Source organism: Nerophis lumbriciformis, linkage group LG09 (genome assembly GCF_033978685.3).
Source record: "Nerophis lumbriciformis linkage group LG09, RoL_Nlum_v2.1, whole genome shotgun sequence".
In the NCBI taxonomy this organism is placed as follows: domain Eukaryota; kingdom Metazoa; phylum Chordata; class Actinopteri; order Syngnathiformes; family Syngnathidae; genus Nerophis; species Nerophis lumbriciformis.
Genome location: NC_084556.2, coordinates 8,884,646 through 8,907,534, shown reverse-complemented (window position 1 = coordinate 8,907,534; position 22,889 = coordinate 8,884,646). Strand labels below are relative to the sequence as shown.

The window sequence follows — 22,889 nt, the reverse complement described above, 5'->3', positions numbered from 1 at the left end:
GCACTTTGTTAGAATATTTAATAAATTGGACCAAGCTATATTTCTAACAAAGACAAATCATTATTTCTTCTAGATTTTCCAGAACAAAATTTTTAAAAGAAATTCTAAATACTTTGTACAGATTTTCTAAATTTTCCAGAATAATTTTTTTGAATTTTAATCATAATAATTTGAAGAAATATTTCACAAATATTATTCGTCGAAAAAACAGAAGCTAAAATGAAGAATTAAATTAAAATGCATTTATTATTCTTTACAATAAAAAAAAAAAATTTACTTGAACATTGATTTAAATTGTCAGGAAAGAAGAGGAAGGAATTTAAAAGGTAAAAAGGTATATGTGTTTAAAAATCCTAAAATCATTTTTAAGGTTGTATTTTTTTCTCTAAAATTTTACTTTTTCGCACACTATTGGCATTCTCTCGATGAGCTTCAAGAGGTAGTCACCTGAAATGGTTTTCACTTCACAGGTGTGCATTGAGAGAATGCCAAGAGTGTGCAAAGCAGTAATCAGAGCAAAGGGTGGCTATTTTTGAAGAAACTAGAATATAAAACATGTTTTCAGTTATTTCACCTTTTTTGTTAAGTACATAACTCCACATGTGTTCATTCATAGTTTTGATGCCTTCAGTGACAATCTACAATGTAAATAGTCATGAAAATAAAGAAAACGCATTAAAAGAGGAGGTGTGTCCAAACTTTTGGCCTGTACTGTATATATTAGGGGTAGGGAACCTATGGCTCTAGAGCCAGATGTGGCTCTTTTGATGACTGCATCTGGCTCTCAGATAAATCTTAGCTGACATTGCTTAACACGACAAGTAATAAATAATTCAGCTGGTAATCACAGTGTTAAAAATAACGTTCAAAATATAAAACATTCTCATGCATTTTAATCCATCCACCCGTTTTGTACCGCACCTGTTCAAGATGTCGCATTAATGCTAAGAAAGTATTTTATTTATTATTGGTTAGCTTCAGAATAACAATGTTATTAAAAAGAATAAGAGACTTATTGTACTCTAAAAATGTTACTTAAAAATGCACGCATCTAGTTGTATTCAGGGTTAAAAAATATTATATGGCTCTTACGGAAATACATTTTAAAACATTTGGCTTTCATGGCTCTCTCAGCCAAAAAGGTTCCCGACCCCTGGTATATATGAAGACTTTGGATGGCTTTGGTTTTTTGTTTGCCTTACAAATAATACTTTTAAAGTTGTAGTCAAACATTTTATTACGACTTTTGCTCAGTACCTTTTTATTAGGCCAAGCTCCCAAGGAGGAGGTTGCATTGTATATAAAGGTGATGACTAGGGGCACTAATTATTTAATGATATAATGGTAATAATAACCTGTCTGAGGACTTGCATATTACTCACCACTGAATGAAGTGATCTCATCATTAGCGGGTTAGATCCTCCCCTGTCCAGAACCACATGGAGGACTCCTTATTGGCGCCAGAAGCCGTGAAGCTCTGGCGGCGCCAGGACACGTTTGTTCGCGAACACGCAGAAAGAAAAGTTGTGCATGTTTATTCATCAGAGTGTGGCTGAGATAATGAGGTGATGTCGCTCGGTGAAGTGTGATGGGGACGGGGTGGAAGGGACAAAAGCGGGCTAATTGAGTCATGCCATTATCGAGGGTTAGCAGCGGGCGCCGATCGATTCTAACGTCTTTGAGCGCAGTGAGCAACCATGTCTTGATAGAGCTTCCATTCGCTTCTGTATGAACTTGCAACATCCTGCTCCACAACTTCCTCGACGTCGTCATTCCACGGTGAAGAAAAGCAATGTAGAAAAAACAACAGGATGTGGTAACTTCCTGCTGTCTCCATGTCCTGGCATCTTGTCACTTGTAACGGTTCGTTATCACGGTGGGTATCCGGGAGGCGCAAAGTGGTGACAGACTTCACCTGGTGATTGCACTGCGTAGACAACTTATTGATTTCTCCCAGTGGGATGGAAGTAATGGATGCTTTGGATCATTAGCCCTTCCTCCATCTTACCTGTCAAAATTCACACAATTTTGCCCTTCTTTCACGTTAACTTGAATCAAAAAACCCCGCAGCAGGGCAGCTTCCCAATAACTTAACACATCCTGTAAAGCCCGTAAAGTCAGGCCTTCAAAATAAATGCGTTGATTGGGGCAGGGGTTTGTTTCTCGTATTTCTTGTTAATTTGTGAACACACATACATACTGAAGTTGCGTGATATAGACAATATATGATATGAATTTGACAGACGATAGAGTTCTTAATAGAGATGTCCGATAATGGCTTTTTTGCCGATATCCGATATACCAATATTGTCCAACTCTTAATTGTTTTATTTTCAATGAAACAATAGAAAAGATGTACTCTTATAGTAGTACAGTTGGCACAGTGCAGTAAACTGACAGTTAATATTTAAACATTTGACATTTCAAACAATTTTGAACAGAAATAGTTCACGCACATAAATTCTTCAAAATTACAATAAAAAAAAAATTGTCCAAGGGTCGGGCTGTGTATATATATATATATATATATATATATATATATATATTCCTTGCGCACTAATTAACTGAAAGAGCACGCACTTGGCGCAATGATGTCATGTTATCAATGGGAAAATGCCTTTTTAGACCATATGATTTGCCTGAGCGGCTCGTAGACCCCGAGAGTAACAAGCGGTTGCCTTGTTCCCTTTTCATTAAGAAAAATAAACTTGTTTTTAGTATAAGTTTGCTGGTTTCAAGAAATGTAATGCCGAGCGCATATGATTATGTCAAGATAATGGCACTAGCATTTATCATATTTTTCGGAGTATAAGTCGCACCGGAGTATAAGTCGCACCTGCCGAAAATGCATAATAAAGAAGGAAAAAAACATGTATAAGTCGCACTGGAGCCCGGCCAAACTATGAAAAAAACTGCGACTTATAGTCCGAAAAATACGGTACTTAATTTAAGAATATTTTTCAACAATAAAGGTCTCATATTTGTTTTTTCTATCAAGAAAAGTGCACTTGTTATTAGTGAGAATATACTTTATTTAAGGTATTTTGGGGTTCATTGAATTATTTTTGTTATTATTATTATTTTTTATTATTATTATTATTATTATTATTATTATTGTTTAATTGAATGCTAATTTTACTTGTTTTGGAAAATCTTGACAAGCCAAATTTTCTTGTTCTATTGGCAGATAATTTTGCTTAGTTCAAGTAAAACACCCCTCATTTTTGTATTTTTTTTTCTTGTTTTTGAACCCTGACTTTTTGGACTGTAGGAATTGGTTTTTGTGGGCATTCCCTGAAAATGTCATCAAAATCCGCCCATAACTGGTTAAGTTGTGTTGCTAACTAACACAAACAAGCCTAGGCTACAACACAACATTTTTGGCGGAGGTAAGAAAGTCTGTAGTGCAAAGCAAAGCGTTTCCAAGGCGACACAGCCAGCTGGTCACGGCGCAGTGCACAGAGGGAAATCACACAAAAACACACATATATATATATATATATATATATATATATATATATATATATATATATATATATATATATATATATATACACACACATCCATACATTTTTTTTAGACTTGTGCTTGTCACATCCCCAATGGTGTGTACCAAACATTGCTGTGATTCAACTAAAACACCCTAAAGTTACAATGGGTGTTTTGTAGAGTGCGCTGAGCTGTGGGAGAAATTTCAAGTCAGTCCGTTCTACCAGGTATAATAATAGCACCCCCCTGTGGTGTATTTGTCAGAAAAATAATAGCGCAGGTAACACAGTAGGGGTGCGTGTTTTGACAAATGTTCAGCCCTCTGTGTGCTGCGTGCGGTTCAGCGGTAGAAGAGTAAGCGTCCACAAACAAATACATCCAGTCCCCATGTGGCGCTCCTATCTATTGTAGGTACAACATCTGTCTGTGTTTTTTAATGATAGCTGCACACATTCCACAATAACATAAACTGTATATACTTGTTGTCTTTTGGTGGACTGCCAGCGCCTTGCTGATGAACTCCCCAACTCAACGTTTCCTTGCTTATCTTCCGACCACGTGGGAGGAAAAATACGAAGTCCACAAGTCAGCGGCCGATTCGTTTTGTTTGATCCGACTTGCGAAACGACCGCGTCGCCTCCTCTGCCTGCCGGCGTAATAAAGACTAATGTGTTTGCCGACGTCCTCGCACGCTCATTAGTGTGATTAATTGCCTCCTTGTGTTCGGTAAACAGTTTGAGCCGTATTCCAATTTATTCAAGGGAAAATTAACCGATCATAATTAAACGCTCTCGTCTTTTTCCCGCTCACCTCTTTCCCCCTTCCTGACCGGGGTCTCGTCTCACAAGAGAATTAATTTGCCGCGGTTGATTGGGAAGTGTCATGTTTTTCCTCATGGGTCCATTTATAGAAGGGAGGCTTTTTCTTACAGCTTGACCCCTTCGAAGCCTGTCTGTCATTCACGCAATGTCACTTTTTACAGCGTGGAGGCCATAAAATGTGTAAAAACAGCGAAGATTGGATGGGTGTTGTGGCTTCGCAGCTCCAAACGTAACCTCTCACCTCGCTTTCACTTCCCCAGAGCACCTCAAGGCGGCCCTGGAGGAGTACATGGGCCGCCTTCCCAAAGTCCGCATCCTGAGGACCAAGAAGAGGGAGGGTCTGATTAGGACTCGGCTGCTGGGGGCTGCCGCCGCCAAGGGGGAGGTCATCACTTTCCTGGACTCGCACTGCGAGGCTAATGCCAACTGGCTGCCGCCGCTGCTCGGTGAGTAGCTCATACCACAACTCTGTTCTTCTCAAATAGTGGGGCGGCCCCCCTTGGGGAGGGGGGGGAGACACGTGTGACCCCGGGGAACATGCTTTGTCAGTATCATGCTTTAAACCACACTTCGAAAAGCTGTGCACTACAAAATGTGCTCATTGTAGCCATTAATCCTGACTTCCTTATTTGGATTAAAAACATAATTGTTGTGGTTACAGAGGGGAGATGACGGCTCAGACACCAGGGGGCTGTAAAGTTCAAAGATCTATTATATATATATATATACACTATATACTGTGTATATATATATATAACATACTTGCCAACCCTCTCGGATTTTCCGGGAGACTCCCGAAATTCAGCGCCTCTCCCGAAAACCTCCCGGGACAAATTTTCTCCCGAAAATCTCCCGAAATTCAAGCGGACTCAGGTCCTCCACAATATAAAAAAGCGTACCTGCCCAATCACGTTATAACTATAGAATGATGGAGGGCGAGTTCTTGGTTTCTAATGTGGGTTTATTGTTAGGCAGTTTCATTAACGTCCTCCCAGCGTGGCAACAACACACAACAACAGCAGTCACTTTTTTGTATACCGTAAAGCAGTTCGTCTGCCGTAAACAGCAATGTTGTGACACTCTTAAACAGGACAATACTGCCATCTAGTGCATTTGATGAAAGCACTTTTATGCGTGCCACACAGCAATGTCAGAGAGGGTGTTCAGCATGGTTCGAAAAATAGTGACAGAGAATAGAACAAGGATGGACAATTCAACCCTTAACTCAACAATGAGTAGATGAGTGTTATGTGTGTGTATATGTGTAAATAAATGAACACTGAAATGAACACTGAAATTCAAGTATTTATTTTATATGTATATATATGTGTATATATATATATATATATATATATATATATACTTGACGTTCAGTGAATTCTAGCTATATATATATATATATATATATATATAGCTAGAATTCACTGAACGTCAAGTATTTCTTATATATATATATATATATATATATATATGAAATACTTGACTTGGTAAATTCTAGCTGTAAATATACTCCTCCCCTTTTAGCCACGCCCCCGACCACGCCCACCCCCACCCCCCTCCCCCCACCTCCTGAAATCGGAGGTCTCAAGGTTGGCAAGTATGATATATAATAATAAAACAATAATAATATAAACCAAGGACATGTAGTGTGAACTAGATCCAAAAGTGTATGTGGTGTAAGGCTATGTGTGTAGTTAGCTGAAGTGTGTGTTGCCAAGTGTTGAACGAGAGACGAGGAGGTCCAGGGGAAGAGAGAGATCCGTGTCCAAGCGGGAGGTCGAGATCCAATAGGCAGTCCAGGAAGCAGGGGGAGAAACGAGGTATGTCGAGACGCACAGCTCGACACGTGGAACAAAGGCAGACTGCAGGAAGGACGACAAGGGAAAACGTGAGACCATATAAACACGACGGAGGAAAACACAGAGAGCGAAGGAAGGTTTGCACAGAGCAGGACGTGGCTTACTGTACGCGAACAGAAGGTTATACTCCGGCGCGGCATGGCAGGTTGTGCGAGCTTATGAAGACAGCTCGTTCATCCCAGGCAGGTGCGCAGATTACAGATCCCCTGCAGCCGTGCGGAGGTGCGCCCGCAGTGGAGAGGAAACGCCCGTGGGCGCACAGACAGATGAGCGGCGTTGGCAGGAGTCTGAGCCGAATCAATAATCAGCACATTCATTTTTGTTTTGTAGGTTAAAGTTTATATCAATCAATCAATCAAAGTTTATTTATATAGCCCTAAATCACAAGTGTCTCAAAGGGCTGCACAAGCCACAACAACATCATATCGGCTCAGATCCCACATCAGGGCAAGAAAAAACACAACCCAATGGGATACAATGAGAAACCTTGGAGGGGGCCCCCCCAACCCCTGGGCGACTGGTGCAATGGACGTCAAGTGGATCTAGTTAATAGTGTGAGAGTCCAGTCCATAGTGGGGCCAGCAGGGGATCATCTTGAGTGGAGACAAGTCAGCAGCGCAGAGACGTCCCCAACTGATGCACAGATGAGTGGTCCATCCCGGGTCCCGACTTTGAACAGTTAGCGCTCATCTGTGGTCACCTAGTAACCTCTCCACGCAGGAGAGGGGGGCAGAGCAGAAAAGAGACGGCAGATCAACTGGTCTAAAAGGAGGGTCTATTTAAAGGCTAGCGTATACAAATTAGTTATAAGATGGGACTTAAATGCTTCTACTGAGGTTGCATATCTACCGTATTTTCCGCACTATAAGCCGCACCTAAAAACCACAAATTTTCACAAAAGCTGACAGTGCGGCTTATAACCCGGTGCGCCTTATATATGGATTAATATAAATATTTATTTTCATTAAGTTTCGGTCTCGCAACTACGGTAAACAGCCGCCATCTTTTTTCCCCGTAGAAGAGGAAGCGCTTCTTCTTCTATGGTAAGCAACTGCCAAGGTAAGCACCCGCCCCCGTAGAAGAGGAAGCGCTTCTTCTTCTACGGTAAGCAACCACCCGCCCCCGTAGAAGAAGAAGGGCGCGGGTATTACGTTTCATTTCCTTTGTGTGTTCCATGTTGATATACGACTCCATGCGCGCCCACATCACAGATGGTGTCAAAAAACAAGTGAAGCACACAAATACAACACTCGCCGTCATTCCGGGTGGATTAACCAAAGAACTCCAACCGCTCGATATTGGTGTCAACAGGGCATTTAAAGCACGACTGCGAACGGCGTGGGAACAATGGATGACCGAAGGCGAACATACCTTCACTAAGACAGGGAGACAGCGCCGGACGACATACGCCAACATCTGCCAGTGGATCGTAAATGCCTGGGCGGATATTTCGGTCACAACTGTGGTCCGAGCTTTCCGGAAGGCAATGACTTCGACAAGACGGAGCCGGCCATTTTGGATCCCGTATTCGCCCAACTTTTTAATTCGGACACCGAAGGAGAAGAATTCGAGGGATTTATGAATGAAGAATAACTTCAGAAAGTGAGCGTTATGTTTATTTTGTGTGTTGTGACATTAACGTTCGAGCAACATTAAGTTATTGATGTTATTGCTCTGCACTATTTTGAATTTTACTATGTTTGTGATTGCACATTTGCACAATACCTTACATTTTGGGAGTGAACAGAGTTGTTAGAACGCTGGTTTTTAATATATTATTAAAGTTTGACTGACCTATCTGACTGTTTTTTTGACATTCCCTTTAGCGCAGTTAGATGCGGCTTATAACACGGGGCGGCTTATAGGTGGACAAAGTTTTGAAATATGCCGTTCATTGAAGGCGCGGCTTATAACCCAGGGCGGCTTATGGTGCGGAAAATACGGTAACTGTTACCGGGAGGGCATTCCAGAGTACTGGAGCCCGAATAGAAAACGCTCTATAGCCCAGACTTTTATATATTGTGCTCCTGAGTTAATGTTGCTGATTAATTTGAATGTTTTATTATTTAATTAGTTTATTTAATTTTATTTTTTGGTACCAAATTGCTTTTTTTTTCTCATTTAAAAAGGATTTAAAATTATTTTTTCCATTTCAAGCAAATTGGTGCACTTTAAATCTTTTCTGTTACAAACTAAAAACAATGAAATTATTATTTGTTGTAATATTTCTTTCTTTCTTTCTTTCTTTCTTTTTTCGTAAGTGTGATAAAATGTTATGCAGAGGTGTACTTATAACAATGATACTATTTATAGTCGCGGTGGAGCATGGGGAGTACAAGATTTTCAAGGTTTTCATGCCCTTTAAAAAATGACGGACTTCTGTTTGGCTTTGGGCTATTGTCTGCCAGTGTATTGTACACCTGTGCAAGAAGTGGACATTAAAATGTTAAAATTTAACATGGGGAAAACCCTCTTAGGAAAATCATGTGTAATGGAGTAATAATGTGGCCAAAATACAGCAAAAATTTACTGAAAGGGAAAAAAACTCAGCCTTTGTTCCCTGAGGGTTGATCCAATATAGTAATGCTTCCTGAGGCTGAGCTCATCAGCGACCATGACATTGAAAACCGTGATATGATTGGTTTGTCTCATTTAGTGGCCAATACAATTTTCTTCAGCTAAACTCAAACAAAACTGAGATCATTGTCTTTGGCCCACAGAAGCAAAGATAAACTATTGTTAGTCACCTTGAGACTGAAACCTAATAATCATGTCAGAATTCTAGGGGTAAAAATGGACTCAGACTTGAATTTTAACAGCCACATTGTGTCAAGAACATCAACAGCTTTTTACCAACTAAAACATTGCCAAAATCAGAGGAATAATGTCTAAATCAGGTTTAAAAAGACTGATCCATGCCTTTGTCTCCAGCAGGTTAGACTACTGTAATAGCATTCTCACTGGGCTCTCTAAACGAGTTGTAAAGCAGCCGCAGTACACCCAGAATGCTGCTGCTCGAGTCCTCACTAGAACCAGAAAATACAACCATATTAGTCTAGTGCTTAGCTCACTGCACTGGCTGCATTTTACTCAGAGAACAGACTTTAAAACTGCTCTCCTTGTGTACAAGTATTATCTGACATGTTAGAGACATATGAAACATCTCGAGCTCTGAGAACCTCAGGGAGTGTCCTGCTGGTGCCCAGAGTTGTATATACATAATTATATATGTAATGTAGTAACAGGCACATTCACAATAAGATGTATAATTTAATTATATTTCTCAATTTAAAGGGGAACATTATCACAATGTCAGATGGGTTAAAACCATTAAATATCAGTTCCCAGTGGCTTATTTTATTTTTCGAAGTTTTTTTCAAAATTTTACCCATCACGCAATTACCCTAAAAAAAGCTTCAAAGTGCCTGATTTTAACCATCGTTATATACACCCGTCCATTTTCCTGTGTGGTCACATAGTGATGCCAACACAAACAAACATAGCGGATAGAACAGCAAGTTATAGCGACATTAGCTCGGATTCAGACTCGGATTTCAGCGGCTTAAGCGATTCAACAGATTACGCATGTATTGAAACGGATGGTTGTAGTGTGGAGGCAGGTAGCGACAACGAAATTGAAGAAGAAACTGAAGCTATTGAGCCATATCGGTTTGAACCGTATGCAAGCGAAACCGACGAAAACGACACGACAGCCAGCGACACGGGAGAAAGCGAGGACGAATTCGGTGATCGCCTTCTAACCAACGATTGGTATGTGTTTGTTTGGCATTAAAGGAAAGTAACAACTATGAACTAGGTTTACAGCATATGAAATACATTTGGCAACAACATGCACTTTGAGAGTGCGGACAGCCCAGTTTTCATCAATTAATATATTCTGTAGACATACCCTCATCCGCTCTCTTTTCCTGAAAGCTGATCTGTCCAGTTTTGGAGTTGATGTCAGCAGGCCAGGGAAGCTAGGGTCGATATTCTTCTCTTGATCATCTTCGGTGCCATAAGGGACGGTAGAAGCGGTGTGAGCCAAGACATCCAGGGGGTTTAGCTCGCTCGTCTGCGGGAACAAACTGCCGCCATTGCTTGCCGTGATACCGAGGTCCTTTGTCCCTGAATTGCTCACACACTCCGGCAGATTCATTGGGGGTTTGGCGGCAGATTTCTTTGACTTTATCGTTGGAAATGCATCTGCTTTGAGTGTCGCAGGATATCCACACATTCTTGCCATCTCTGTCGTAGCATAGCTTTCGTCGGTAAATTGTGCGGAACAAACGTCCAATTTCTTGCCACTTTCGCATCTTTGGGCCACTGGTGCAACTTGAATCCGTCCCTGTTCGTGTTGTTACACCCTCCGACAACACACCGACGAGGCATGATGTCTCCAAGGTACGGAAAACAGTCGAAAAAACGGAAAATAACAGAGCTGATTTGACTTGGTGTTTGTAATGTGTTTGAGAAAATGGCGGATTGCTTCCCGATGTGACGTCACATTGTGACGTCATCGCTCCGAGAGCGAATAATAGAAAGGTGTTTAATTCGCCAAAATTCACCCATTTAGAGTTCGGAAATCGGTTAAAAAAATATATGGTCTTTTTTCTGCAACATCAAGGTATATATTGACGCTTACATAGGTCTGGTGATAATGTTCCCCTTTAAGCATATTGTGGTGTAGTAAGTGTTCACTTTTCTCTTCAACAACAACATAAAGCAGCAACACAATTTTGTTGTTATCTGTACTGTAAAGTTCAAATTTGAATGACAATAAAAAGGAAGTCTAAGTCTAAGTCTCTAATCACGGCAGACTACATGAGAGACAACAAAAACTACTTTGAGAAAAATGATGATCCAGAACCTTATATTTTTGAGCCTGAATTAAAGGAGGATGAGCTACAAGTTTAAGAAGCTGAGTGCTAAACAGATCCGTCTTTAGTTAAACACTAAGCATCATGTAGCAATATTGCTAAGTCCTAACAAGAAATACAAACTTAATCATAATAACATCATAAAGCCATCACTTACTGTACAATGTCTGATCTCACCAGGATGCCGTCGGATGGGATGTTTATATATTCCCGTTTTGATGAAGAATTAATCATAATCCTCTTGAAAGGTTAAAAAAAAGGTGCTGTAAAAAAGTGCTTTTCCTGTTTTTCTCGCCATTTCGGGGTTTAAGTTAGTGTCTAAGTTGACCAACTTCTCGGTTTATGGCCACATTCTTCTACTATCCAGGTGAGAGGCATGATTTAAAATCTAGATTTAAGTCATCGGCTCAGTATGTCAATAAAGCAGCATAAGCTAGTTAGCTGTCGGCGCCGCTAAAAATAGTTTGTGTGCGTTAGCACTTATAATAACAATATCGCAAAATACTTGTTTAATATTTAGGTCACAAGATGTAAATGCAATGTTGTTGGCAGTTTTTGGATGTTTTTTAGTGGGTTTTATGGGCTGCATAATTAGCTACATTGTACATGCAGCATTTTACGAGAAAATGTAAGAAAAAAAATGTGTCTTACTGTGGAAGACTTGCTCTTCCGGGTTCTTCAGACCACCAATTACGGACATGACTGCCTCGTTCATCTTTCTGAACAATGATTTATTTTGCAATACATTTTTTTTTTGGTTCGTTTTCAGTCATTTCTGTCCGTCTCGCCCTCACTCTCGTTGGTGCTCGGGTTTTCTCTCCACCATCAACAACTCCTCTCCTTCCCGGCTGCTGCTCTTTAACAGAGCGACCGGTGATTAGATAAGCCAGCCCAGGTGTGCCATCTACGCACCTGTCGCTAATCTCGAAACCGGTCCTGGCACACCCTGCAGCGAAGGTGTGCAGGCCACGCCCCCCTACACTTGCATAGATAGGGCTTATGAATAATTATAGGCAAAATTCCCCCCTAAAAGGGTAGTTCTCCTTTAAATGACTGGTAATTAATTGATGTTCCTTTGTTTCTTCCTTAGACCGAATCGCCCAGGACAGGAAGACGGTGGTGTGCCCAATGATTGACGTGATCGACCACGACCACTTCGGCTACGACACGCAGGCGGGCGATGCCATGCGCGGGGCCTTCGACTGGGAAATGTACTACAAGCGCATCCCCATCCCCGCCCAGCTGCAGAGCGGCGACCCCAGCGAGCCCTTCGAGTGAGTGACGGCGAAGACGGCCGCAGTAAATTGAATCCAAACAACGCTGAAAATCACATTTCATTTTGACGCTTTCCAACATCCACACGTGCACTTTTCAGGGTTTTTTTTTTTTTACTTTATCATATTGAGCTGTGAAAAGCGGACAATTTGACGGCTAAGTCATCGCTGTCGCCTGGCGCAAAAAAACGTCGGACGCCGAGTGTCAACAAGACAAGGTCACTGTGATAAAAACGTCACTTTTCCTGTCGTATTGACATCGGGGGAAATAGGCTGTCGCCTCCGGGCAGGGGGGATGTAGCCAAGTGCGTGATGGCTGACATTGCAGCATCTTCAAAACATCTACCCGTAATAGCACCACTTTTTTTTATAGCTATTTTTTTTTTTTTTTTAAATCAACGCCAGGGCGCTGTGGGGGAGCCCCGCGGCGAGGAAATGCGACCGCACTCGCGGCTGTCTGAGTCGAGCCCCCTGGGGCGGGAGCCAAGTGTTCGTCTGCGTGTCCCTTTTGCCTTTAATCGAGCGTCCCTCACAGGCCGATATCCGCCTGTAACCACGGTGACCTGCCTGTTTGCGGCAAAAGGATGTGTGAGATGATTCCGCATGGTAGACTGTCAAACTTTTTTTTTAATTTTTTTTTATTTTTATTAAATCAACATAGAAAAAAACACACGATACACTTTCAACTAGTGCAGGGGTCGGCAACCCGCGGCTCTAGAGCCGCATGCGGCTCTTTAGCGCCGCCCTAGTGGCTCTCTGGAGCTTTTTCAAAAATGTATGAAAAATGGAAAAAGTTGAGGGGAAAAAAATATATTTTTTGTTTTAATATGGTTTCTGTAGGAGGACAAACATGACACAAACCTCCCTAATTGTTATAAAGCACACTGTTTATATTAAACATGCTTCACTGATTCGAGTATTTGGCGAGCGCCGTTTTGTCCTACTCATTTTGGCGGTCCTTGAACTCACCGCAGCTTGTTTACATGTATAACTTTCTAGGACGTGTTTTATGCCACTTCTTTTTCTGTCTCATTTTGTCCACCAAATTTTTAATGTTGTGCGTGAATGCACAAAGGTGAGTTTTGTTGATGTTATTGACTTTTGTGGAGTGCTAATCAAACATATTTGGTCACTGCATGACTGCAAGCTAATCGATGCTAACATGCTATTTAGGCTAGCTATATGTACATATTGCATCATAATGCCTCATTTGTAGCTACATTTGAGGTCATTTAGTTTCCTTTAAGTCCTCTTAATTCAATTTATATCTCATGACACACTATCTGTATGTAATACTGCTTTTAATTTTTTGCGGCTCCAGACAGATTTGTTTTTGTATTTTTGGTTCAATATGGCTCTTTCAACATTTTGGGTTGCCGACCCCTGAACTAGTGCATCAACCCAAAAAAAAAACCTCCCTCCCCCATTCACACTCATACACACCCACTCACACAAAAGGGGTTGTTTCTTTCTGCTACCAATATTCTGGTTCCCACAACATGGACAACACTTCTGCAAGGGACACAGTCCCTGAAGCACACTTGATTTATTGTGCCGCTGGTCCACTAACATTTTCATTTAATTACTTTTTTTTTTTTTTATGTAATTATTTTTATATTGTTTTACTTTCTTTTTTATCCAAGAAAATATTTATTTATCTTATCTAAAAAAAAAAGGAAAAAAAACAATTAAAAAAAAAAGGACCTTATCTTCACCAGACCTGGTTGTAAATGAAATTAGCTTCGTTTAAAGGTTTTTTTTTTTTAAACCAGGTCCAGTCCAGATAATGTCCACGTCGGGTTCAGCAACACACGCCTTCATTCATGTATACTGAAAAAAAAATAATAATAAATAAATAAATAAATTATAGACTGTCAAACTTAGAAAGGAAGCGGCACATCCACCGCATTCATCCAGGCGTCTCAGGTGCAACATACCGGCAAACAAGCCAGCAGCTAACGAGGTCTGGCGCCAGGCGTCGTCAAAGCGCCGGTTAATTGGTTGCTGCACTCTTCAAAGCGTCGTCATACCCGGAGAGGAACAGTTCCCTCACATGAATACTACACTCTGCCTTCAACTTGTATTTTTTTGGGGTTCAAAAAAAGATCTATCACCCTTCAAGCTCAACCGATGTTACATGTTCTTTACTCTACCGGGTAATTGCTTGCCTTGTGTTTTTCTTGCAGGTCTCCAGTGATGGCAGGAGGGCTGTTTGCAGTGAACAGGAAGTGGTTCTGGGAACTGGGAGGGTATGACACAGGTCTGGAGATCTGGGGAGGAGAGCAGTATGAGATCTCCTTTAAGGTAAGTAGAAGTGTGGGAATTTTTGGGGAGCTAAAGATCTGATTCGATTCCTGTAGTACCGGCATACTTGCCAACCCTCCCGATTTTCCCGGGAGACTCCCGAATTTCAGTGTCCCTCCCAAAAATCTCCCGGGGCAACCATTCACCCGATTTCCACCCGGACAACAATATTGGGGGCGTGCCTTAAAGGCACTGCCTTTAGCGTCCTCTCTCACCTGAAAAGGAGACTATTATATACGTCTCCGTTATCCATAGGTTTATCTATAACCCATAAAGTAGGCAGGCACGGAGCTATTTCTCAGCGTGGGTTTATTCCAGCCGGCACGTTCATACACTGACACACAACATCCGGATTCCCATCATGCATTGCTTCGAAACTACGGCAAGTAGTAATGTCCAAAAACATAACAGAGACGAAGCAGAAGAACGAAGAAGAGACATGGCGACGACGAGTAAGAAGAAGTACGCTTGCAAGTTCCAAAATGATTGGAAAAAAATAATTTCAGTTCATCCAGGACAGCTCGAAGGGGAAGGGGTATGCTTTTGTAGATCAGACTTCTCCATTGAACACGGTGGCCGAACAGATATTCTCATTCATGAACGGATTATTTATATATATATATATATATATATATATATATATATATATATATATATATATATATATATATATATAAGAAGTACTTGAAAATATAGACCCCCCTCCCCAATCTCCCGAATTCGGAGGTCTCAAGGTTGGCAAGTATGAGTACCGGTTCGATTCAGAATCCATTCTCGATTCAACACGATATGAAGGTTAATCTGTGTGTTCATTACGAAATCTTTTTTTGGACACTGAATTTATGTACCGTATTTTTCGGACTATAAGTCGAGGTTTTTTTCATAGTTTGGCCGTGGGTGCGACGTATACTCCGGAGCGACTTATGTGTGAAATTATTAACATATTACCGTAAAATATCAAATAATATTATATATCTCATTCGCGTGAGCGACGAAGAAAATATCCGCAATCGTCACACACACGTCAGCAATCGTCACTCACAAGCCAACCAATAAGAATTCGGCGGGGGCGGGTCATGACAGAAGTGCATTGTGCGTTTTGGAATGCTAACTGCTATATGCTATACGCTACTGCCAGAGCTATTAAAATAGCTCACAGCAACATTGGCGGTAACTTATAAAAACTGAGAAGGACTGAACTAAAATGGCACCGAAAAGGAAATTATATACTGCAGATTACAAGCTGGACGTAGTGAAATATGCACCAGAAAACGGCGATCGAGCAGCAGAAAGAATGGACGCTAGCGGCGCATGACATGAGCGACACCGTGGAGGAAGATTTCATCGAATTTAGCGATCGGGAGTCACAGATTGTTTGGTAAACGTTTAGCATGTTCTATATGTTATAGTTATTTCAATGACTCGTACCATAATATGTTACGTTAACATACCAGGCACGTTCTCAGTTGGTTATTTATGCCTCATATAACGTACACTTATTCAGCCTGTTATTCACTATTCTTTATTTATTTTAAATTGCCTTTCTAATGTCTATTCTTGGTGTTGGATTTTATCAAATAAATTTCCCCCAAAAATGCGACGTATATATGTTTTTTTTCTTCTTTATTGTGCATTTTCGGCCGGTGCGACGTATACTCCGGAGCGACTTTTATTCCGAAAAATACGGTAACTGAATTTTTTTGCATTTCAATTAGGTGAACTGAATTTTTCTACATCAAATGTCATTAAATTGATGGAACTACATCGATTCATTTAAAGAGGCCCTATGACGCAAAACTAACTTTTCTTTTTTAACCTGTACCTGTTTTTTTTTAGCCTGAATAAAAGGAGGATGAGCTACAAGTTTAAGAAGCTGAGTGCTAAACGGATCCATCTTTAGTGAAACACCATGTAGCAGTAATGCTAAGTGCTAACAAGAAATACAAACCTAATAATATTAACATCATGAAACAATCACTTACTGTACAGGAGGGCTTCATTTGCATCCAACAACACCGCCTCTCAAGACCAAATGTTTTTGACGTTAGCCAAAAAGTTTTTACAACAAAATCTATGTAAACTTTTGACTAAAGAACCATCATTACATGTTATTGAGAGCAAAATGAAATATTTTAAAAATAAAGACAAAATCACAATACCCCCTTTTTAATTACCGGAAGTGGGTCTTGTCTGCAGGTTATTGCGTAAGTTTTGAACTGAAGTTTTTGCATTTGAAGTTTGTGAAGTGAATTTTTTGACATCAAATGATTTAATTAAATTTCCCTTTAATTTAATTTCATAATTTCATTCAGTTTTCTGCAAGTGGGCATTGAGCTATTTATGCACTGAATTGTTTTACACTGAATTTTTTTAAACACTTTATTTCAACAAACTTCATTTTTAAACTCACAAATTCTGCTCACGAATTCAGTCAAATTCTGCTGACAATTTCATTGAATAAAAATGTGTCATTTGTGTGTTTTTAAAAATGCAATTTGTTAAAATACAGTTTTAAAATTCAATGTAAAACAATTAGGTGCAAAAATATTTGTTACTTCAAAACCCGAGACTCACTTCTGGTAAATTTACTTAAATCTGGTAACTAATTAAAATGAAAAGTTTATGAATTTGTCAGCATAATTTGATGTAAAAATATTCAGTGTCAAAAAATAATAAAGACACAAATTAACTTCCATAACACGATTCTCGATTCATACCGATTCGCGTAGTTTATAATTTGATTTGATAATTTTAATGAAACTGTTTTGAAACCGGTTGCAGGTTAGAAAAGCTCCGACGAGTTGCTTGGAGATGGCCTAAAAACTTATTTTTTAATTATAATTTTTGTATTATCTGATTTTTGTAATTTAATGAATCGATTTACAATCGGAATCAATAGTACCGTGTTTTTTGGACTATAAGTTGCAGTTTTTTTCATAGTTTGGCCGGGGGAGCGACTTATACTCAGGAGCGACTTATGTGTGAAATTATTAACACATTACCGTAAAATATCAAATAATATTATTTAGCTCATTCACGTAAGAGACTAGACGTATAAGATTTCATGGGATTTAGCGATTAGGAGTGACAGATTGTTTGGTAAACGTATAGCATGTTCTATATGTTATAGTTATTTGAATGACTCTTACCATAATATGTTACGTTAACATACCAGGCACGTTGTCAGTTGGTTATTTATGCCTCATATAACGTACACTTATTCAGCCTGTTGTTCACTATTCTTTATTTATTTTAAATTGCCTTTCAAATGTCTATTCTTGGTGTTGGGTTTTATCAAATAAATTTCCCCAAAAAATGCGACTCCAGTGCGACTTATATATGTTTATTCCTTCTTTATTATGCATTTTCGTCCACTGCGACTTATACTACGGAGCGACTTATACTCCGAAAAATACGGTAATCACGATACGGATGTGAATCGATTTTTTTTGTGCACCCCTAGAAAACTGATACTGTATTGATTTTGGGGCTGATTTCCTTGGTACAAACCCATCACCACTGTCAGTTTGAGAACATTGAGACATTAACAGTAGGAACTAAGATTGCACAATAAAGACAATATACGATATAAATTATATACATTTGAATTTGTATTACATTATATCGTGATAATGCATGTTGATGACACATTCTAGCTGTGGAATCGGATTTAATCGTTAGGTGCCCAAAGATTCACACCCCTATTCACCTGTCATGTCTGTTGATCAGGTTTTGTTTAGATATATGTCCTGTTTGGTTTTTGGACTCTTTTTAGTTTTGTGTTTACACTCCATTGTTTTTGTTTCCATGACTACTCATTGGTTTCACCTGTCATGCATTTGGACTCACGCACCGGACTCATTTGGACACACGCACCTGTTGTAATTAAGACACTATTATTTAAGCTTGTAGTTGCCAGGCAGTCTGCCTGGCGACAATAACTCTGTTACCCCTGTATACCTCTGATGACTTCTGCTACCCATTTTACCATAGTTCCATGCCAAGTGAGTTTTGTCTATTTTTATGTCTCAGTAAGTGTTTTCGTTTTCATGTCCATAGCTTTTGCCCAAGTGCTAGTTTATTGTTTTCAAAGCCAAGTTTGTTCTTCCGCCTTGTGCGCGCCTTTAGTTTGTTCCTTTTGTCAGTGTTAAGATAAATTATGTACTTACCTCCAAGCCATGTCCGATCCAACTTTACTTGCATCTCGGGAAAACAAACACCCTATAGCATACTTGCCAACCCTCCCAGATTTTCCGGGAGACTCCCGAAATTCAGCGCTTCTCCCAAAAACCTCCCGGGACAAATTTTCTCCCGAAAATGTCCCGAAATTCAGGCGGAGCTGGAGGCCACGCCCCCTCCAGCTCCATGTGGACCTGAGTGACGTGTTGACAGCCTGTTTACACGTCCGCTTTCCCACAATATAAACAGCTAATGATCGAGGGCGAGTTCTTGGTTTCTTATGTGGGTTTATTGTTAGACAGTTTCTTTAACGTCCTCCCAGCGCGGTAACAACACACAACAACAGCAGTCAAGTTTTCGTCTACCGTAAAGCAGTTCGTCTGCCGTAAACAGCAATGTTGTGACACTTTTAAACAGGACAATACTGCCATCTACTGTACATGCATATGTGACCCACCCATAATGTGTCAAATTTTTGTGTTGATTTATTTATTTTATTTTGTGGTTTGAATTCGTTTTTGGAGCTGTCATTACACATTTATCAGTATTCACATTGGTCAGTAGGGGGCAGTAGGGCGTTTTTTCCCAATTGAATACTATCACCTGCAGACCGGAAGTGTCTTGTCATTCTGATGAGCGCGACCAGTCTGTGAACAATTGAAACGTCCTGTGTGCTTTTTCCTCCTGTATAACAGGTTAGTTTTGGTGAATCAACTCACTGAATAATATCCATGTGATCTTTATAAGTTTAAGTACACATTCTGATGGTGGAGCCTAACTCTAAAGTGTTTGTGAGTTGTAGTTTGTATTTGTGAATGAATCCAGTGCACAGCTGCAGTAATCAATACAAAAAGGCGACGAGAGTGCGCAATGTTTATATAGGAACTTCTGATCCTAATTCAGACTCCCAAATTAGAGCTCCCGTTTTCTTATTGATTTTATAATGTATATTTGTATAATGTGTGTGTTCTGAAATAGTGACAGAGAATAGAACAAGGATGGACAATTCAACCCTTAACTCAACAATGAGTAGATGAGTGTTATGTGTGTGTATATGTGTAAATAAATGAACACTGAAATTCAAGTATTTCTTTTATTTATTTATATATATATACATATATATATATTCATCCATCCATTTTCTACCGCTTATTCCCTTTGGGGTCGCGGGGGGCGCTGGAGCCTATCTCAGCTACAATCGGGCGGAAGGCGGGGTACACCCTGGACAAGTCGCCACCTCATCGCATTATATATATATATATATATATATATATATATATATATGTAATAAAAAAAAAATATATAGCTAGAATTCACTGAAAGTCAAGTATTTCTTATATATATATATATATATATATATATACATATATATCTATATATATATATATATATATATATATATATATATATATATATATATATATATATATATCTTAACCACGCCCCCGCCCCCACCCCCACCCCCACCCCCCACCTCCCGAAATCGGAGGTCTCAAGGTTGGCAAGTATGCCCTATAGTCCCCGTTATGACATCACCGTGATATTAAAGTCGCTGTAATTATCTTTGAGTTAAAGATGAGAATTATTCTAAAAGGCTCTTAAGTTTTTAAGCTTTTCATCAGATGGGAATCGAAGCTCTTATCATCTGCCCTCGCCGCGCTCGTATTTTGGCCACTACTATCCATCCCTTACATTTTAGCCATCGGCGCATGTCGTCTCTTAAGTCTACTTAGCCCTCCGATATTCAATTTGCTTTCCTATTTTATTAAGATCCCCATTAGCTGATACAGCTTCCACTGCCGGTCTCCTGAGGTGAGGAGATTAGCGGGCTCTCATGCTAATCCCCACAAACCCTACCCACAAAAAAAAAAAAAAAAAAAATGTACCGGAAGAAAGATTCGCTCACACAATCGCAATCATTTTCATTTTTTTATCTCTTGACACCGGTGTGGGAACTCGTAACGTTTTCGACTCGCACGGCGAGATCATTTCATAAATTAAAAATGACTCATTTTGCATCACGCCAATCACTTTTCTAAGACGCTGATGCCTGTCGCCGTGGCAACAGCATGAAACAGTTGGTTGAAGAAGATATAATAATGTCACTGCAGGCATCAATTAAAAAAAAGATATATTTATATCTGTTGTCTGTGTGGGAGGCAGTTGGCTGGAGGCGATGCCGGCCCGCAATGTTATTATTCAAATAGTACAAGGCGTGATTGGATCCCGGATACTCTTCACTGCAACTCTATGCATCCATGTTTTATTTATAGTCACACATACCGACAGTGAGCTAGTCCACTTTCTGATGCCAGAGTTTGTCTCACAGCCGCAGCATGTTTTATTCATGCGCGTGCAGTCAATTCTGTGGCTGAGCGGAGATGTGTGGGCCGCCGTGAGTCCGCCGCGTTCGCCTGCAACAAGTTGAAGAAGAGACCACGCTGGTAGTGCAGACTAATAGGTCTTTTTTTCTTCCCCCCCATGGCTAGTGGTTAAATCTTAGGTGCTGTCAACGATTCACACGCAGTGGTACGTCAACTTAAGAGTGTTTTGATACAAGAGCTGCCTCCCGGTTATGCTTTAATGCGGGGGTATGCAACCCCGCGGCTCTAGAGCCACGTGCGGCCCTTTAGCGGCGCACTGGTGGCTCCATGGAGCTTTTTCAAAAATGTATGGAAATGGGAAAAAAATGGGGTGAAAAATATGGTCCTTGTTGTAATATGGTTTCTGTAGGAGGACAAACATGACACAAACCTCCCTAATTGTTAGAAATCCCACAGTTTAATACATTTGTGTTTATGCTTCACTGACGAGAGTATTTGGAGAGTGCCGTTTTGTCCTACTAATTTCAACGGCCCTTGAACTCACCGTTGTGTGGACTGTGACTCAACAGTTTGTTTACATGAACAACTTTCTCCGACTCCTTCTTTGTCTCAATTTGTCCACCAAACTTTTTATACTGTGCATGAATGCACAAAGGTGAGCTTTGTTGATGTTATTGACTTGTTGGAGTGCTATTCAGGCATATTTCGTCACTGCATGACTGCAAGTCATACCAAAGATTATACAAATGGGACCCATTACCTCCCTGCTTGGCACTCAGCATCAAGGGTTGGAATTGGGGGTTAAATCACCAAAAATGATTCCCGGGCGCCGCACAGCTGCTGCCCACTGCTCCCCTCACCTCCCAGGGGGTGAACAAGGCGATGGGTCAAATGCAAAGGACAAATTTCACCACACCGACTGTGTGTGTGACAATCATTGGTACTTTAACTTTAACTTAACCTAATCAATGCTAACATGCTATTTAAGCTAGCTGTATGTACATATTGCATCATTATGCCTTGTTTGTAGGTATATTTGAGCTCATTTAATTTCCTTTACTCTGTGTATTTATTTTTATTTTTTTCCATGTTTCATGACACATTATCTGTATGTAATATTAGCTGCGTTTCTGATAGTCGTTCGTGTGCCACGTTGTTCCAGACCACAGCAAACGTTACCCAGCTTGCAAAGATTGTAATAAATCCATTAGAAGAAGACAGCGTGACGTTTCCTGTAACTTGGAGACACACATCTATACCTTTGGCCATTCTAAGACAGTCATTTCCAGGAGTTATCTCACCCTCTGAGAAGTTTTACTAATGTTTTCCAATGTTGTAAAAATGTGTGGAATAAATATTACATTTCAACATCTCTGTCAACGAAGATTTGCGTCAGCCTGCGACACATAGTCATTTTGATAGTAGGCTAATATAAGTAATATAGACACTTACATCATGTGTTGTCTTCATTTTAACACTCATTTAAGATTTTTAATGTCATTTTGATATTAGGCTAATATAGACACTTACATCATGTGTTGCCATCACTATAAGACTTATATAAGTCTTTAAATTTTTTGCGGCTCCAGACCGATTACTTTTTAGGGCCCGCAATGGCCCATTGCAAAAGGACTCCCGAAGGGAGTCCTTATGCAATGGGACATAAGGACCTATTGTTATTCGTTCGTTTTATTATTCTTTATTCTTCCGCCGCCACAACAAACTGTAATTTGACCCACTTAACATGCTTCAAAACTCA

General features: G+C 40.1%; 1 protein-coding gene across 2 annotated transcripts in view; it reads left to right on the top strand.

The window, feature by feature from the left end:
- Nucleotides 1-22,889, top strand: part of LOC133607760 (polypeptide N-acetylgalactosaminyltransferase 10-like) — a 127,187-nt gene that overhangs the window by 77,080 nt on the left and 27,218 nt on the right. For both annotated transcript variants that reach the window (XM_061962700.2, XM_061962699.2), the window contains exons 5-7: nucleotides 4,571-4,756; nucleotides 12,140-12,323; nucleotides 14,510-14,627. In XM_061962700.2, coding sequence (XP_061818684.2) covers nucleotides 4,571-4,756; nucleotides 12,140-12,323; nucleotides 14,510-14,627 — 488 coding nt within the window. The remainder of the gene's footprint in view (nucleotides 1-4,570; nucleotides 4,757-12,139; nucleotides 12,324-14,509; nucleotides 14,628-22,889) is intronic.